A 3,065-nucleotide genomic window follows, 5' to 3' on the forward strand; every position below is an offset into this window, starting at 1 on the left:
ATGGGTGAGGACAGGATGGAGATGGCCGAAGTGGAGACAACTCTTGTTTCTTCAGATTCAAAAATAACTCCCACCAGGCCTCCTAACCAATTTGAGAGGTTATACCAGCCCTGTCTGGGTGAGCTGGTGGGAACTATGTTCTTTGTGTTTATCGGATGTGTGTCAGTCATAGAGAATGTGGACGGTCCAGGGAGGCTTCAGCCAGCTCTGGTGCATGGTCTGGCTGTAGCTGTCATGGTGGCATGCATGGCTGAGATCAGGTGAGGATCATTTTAATGATGTTTTCAAATGATGAATGAAATGAATGAAAAATGATGTTTTTAAATACAAAATATTTATAGTTTTATTGCTTATTTTCTTATTTTTCTAATAATTATTTGCATATATAATTGTTAACTTTAAGAAACAGGATTTCAAAGGATTTTCTCAGTTTATGGTAGCTTTAAGTGCAGATAAAAGATGGTAATGACAAAAGCTGCACAATCAAGCTCAATCTCATTTGTCCTGCTGTGATTTAATCATTCTCCTACATGCATATATATAGCACACAATACTAGATTTGATAATTAGAGGTATAATCTTTGATTTTTTATAATGGTCCAAAACAATCAATATTTGAACTGACAAAACTGTTTGAGAGCAACTGAGGTTTTGAGCTTTTCCTCTGTCTGCATCTTCGCCAGCGGCTCTCATTTCAACCCCCCGTTCACCCTGGCCATCTATCTGTGTGGGGGTATGGAGATGCACATGGTGGCCCCATACCTTGCGTCTCAGTTGATTGGAGGGATGTTGGGAGCTGCTATGGCAAAGGTGAGGCACAAAAATCATGTTAGACTTTTTTACAATTGCATGAAACTGACCTCTTCTTCACCACTGAATCATGGCTGGCTGGTGTCAACAGGTGATGACCTCCACTGAGAACTACGGCAAGGCCCATGGGGCTGCATTTGATCTTCTACAGTCTAATGATCAAGTAGTTGGGGCTCTGTTTGGAGAGATCGCCATGACCTGCCTGGTCACCATGGTGGTGCTGCTGGGGGCCGTCAACACCAAGACCCAAAGCCCCCTGGTGCCGTTCATGGTGGGCTGCACTGTCATTATCAATATCTTGGCTGGGTGAGTAAATTTCCGGTTTAGATGTATCCATGGTGATTACAACATTTGTCCAAGTAAAAGTTTGAAAAATGTCATATCTCATATAGATACAGTATGTATTTCTCCAGCTCAAAACGGTTTGAAAACCCATTTATTACAAACTTTTAACAGTTTTTTCTTTGTTGTATCAGTGGGGATGTATCTGGTACCTGTCTGAACCCAGCTAGAGCCTTTGGTCCAGCCGTTATGGACAACTATTGGCTTTACCACTGGGTCTACTGGGTAGGACCTATCACCGGAGGTCTAATAGCAGCTGCATTGGTTCGGTAGGTGCAGTACAAATTTGCCAGATACTTTAAAGGACCAGTGTTTAAAATTTCATGGCATCTAGTGGTGAGTTTTTGTGGCATCCCTCACCTGGATCTGCTCCATGTGTAGATATAAAGGGCTCTTCTATGCAACAAATCTTATTTTCTTGGAATTATACACCAATTAAAACATACTTATTAAACTTTCATTCCAGTTCTGCCAAGTCTGTTCCATTAGATGCCACTAAATCATACATACTGCACGTTTAATCTAGTAGCCCACAACATTTTTTAAGTCTTCTTGTGACATCCCATAACAGGTTATGGAGATGTGAGCATTTCAACCAAAGACAGGTTTATTTCAGATCAATTTTAGAGGCCTGAAAAGTTTACGGTATTATGTATTTCACAAGAAAAAGTCAGGAAAAAGTGAAGAGAATTGTGTATATATATTTTTTGTCTCTTTTTAAAGAAATTAACCATTTTAAACAATCATGGTTGTATATTGTATGAAGATTAGAGATTAATTATTTACTGAACATATTATGCAAATATTTTCCTGTTTTTGCAGACTCTTCCTTGGAGACAGGAAGATTCGACTCCTTTTGAAATGAGATCCTGTGTGAGTGAGTCAACTTAAGTGAGAGGAATCATCAGATGACTTTTTTTTATAAATCAACAGTTGGAATGAAACTCTTTTTTTTGTTCAACTGAGATGTGTCTAGGATTATACTTACTTTGTTACATGATAAAATTAGATTTTGTCACATCATGAAACATCCGGTGCTAGAGTTTGATGATTAATGATAATTTTCACATATCCTGTTGTACACTGCTCATCTTCAGAAATTCTTCACAACTCTTGATTTTACTATATAAATGTATATCCCACAATTAAGAGAAATAAATGCTGGTTGGGTCATTTTTTGTTTCACTTTTAAGATCACGAGTGGATTAAAAAAAATCTAATTTTCAACCAGGTGCATGGCAGGTGCAAAAGTACTGACAATTATGCATAGACATTTGGGGGGACCCTCTCTAACTCATTACCTTTTGAATTGACAAAAACATTTAAAAAAAAAACTAAGGCCAAAATTCAATTACTTTAGATTTTCAAACACAAATGTTGCCCACCACTAAAAAGAGTAAATGGCAACCTTTTCAAAGCCAAGAGACATCTCTTCTTCAGCTTTGTGTTCCCGGTACCATGTCCCTGGTCTGTATAGCAGGAGCAGTGAATGCCTGTTCGGCACTGGAGAGTATCATGCTGTTTCCATATTGTACCCCTGGGCCTCCCCGCAGCAGTGGCCCACATGGGAAAGCAGGCCAGGCGGCGGGATAAACCAATTACCCCCCAGTCTGGGTGGACTCCTGCCGGTGCATCGTGCAGCAGCTCCAGGCCGAGCCCTCCTGGGCTTGTTCCCCATGAGAGCCTGCTGGAATTCCCAGAGATGAGAATTGTGTGGTCTCAAAAGCCTGCAGAGAGGTTATATTTTGCTTGGAAATTTGACATGGTGCCCCCCTGGGACAATACAGGGAGGAGACTTCAAACTGTGCTTCTGTAGGACTAAAAATAAATAAAAAATTGTGGAAGGCTTGAATTTTAGGGTAACATTCATCAAAATAATATCTTTTTGCAACCTTCAACAGTGCCTTACCTAC

General features: G+C 40.0%; 1 protein-coding gene across 1 annotated transcript; it reads left to right on the forward strand.

Annotated features, from left to right (window-relative positions):
• aqp8b (aquaporin 8b) lies at window positions 1–2,017 on the forward strand. Its single transcript, XM_053337781.1, has 5 exons — window positions 1–260; window positions 684–810; window positions 902–1,116; window positions 1,287–1,421; window positions 1,975–2,017. Exons 1-5 carry the CDS (start codon window positions 1–3, stop codon window positions 2,015–2,017), a joined length of 780 nt encoding a protein of 259 aa, XP_053193756.1.
• Window positions 2,018–3,065: the final 1,048 nt, after the last annotated feature.

Source organism: Scomber japonicus, chromosome 18 (assembly GCF_027409825.1).
Source record: "Scomber japonicus isolate fScoJap1 chromosome 18, fScoJap1.pri, whole genome shotgun sequence".
In the NCBI taxonomy this organism is placed as follows: domain Eukaryota; kingdom Metazoa; phylum Chordata; class Actinopteri; order Scombriformes; family Scombridae; genus Scomber; species Scomber japonicus.

Excerpts from the sequence above, each read along its gene's own strand:
- aqp8b (XM_053337781.1), top strand. The coding sequence starts at position 1 with ATGGGTGAGGACAGGATGGAGATGGCCGAAGTGGAGACAACTCTTGTT. Across the intron at positions 261-683 it reads GCATGCATGGCTGAGATCAG|CGGCTCTCATTTCAACCCCC; the intron begins GTGAGGATCATT and ends CATCTTCGCCAG. Across the intron at positions 1,117-1,286 it reads ATTATCAATATCTTGGCTGG|TGGGGATGTATCTGGTACCT; the intron begins GTGAGTAAATTT and ends TTGTTGTATCAG.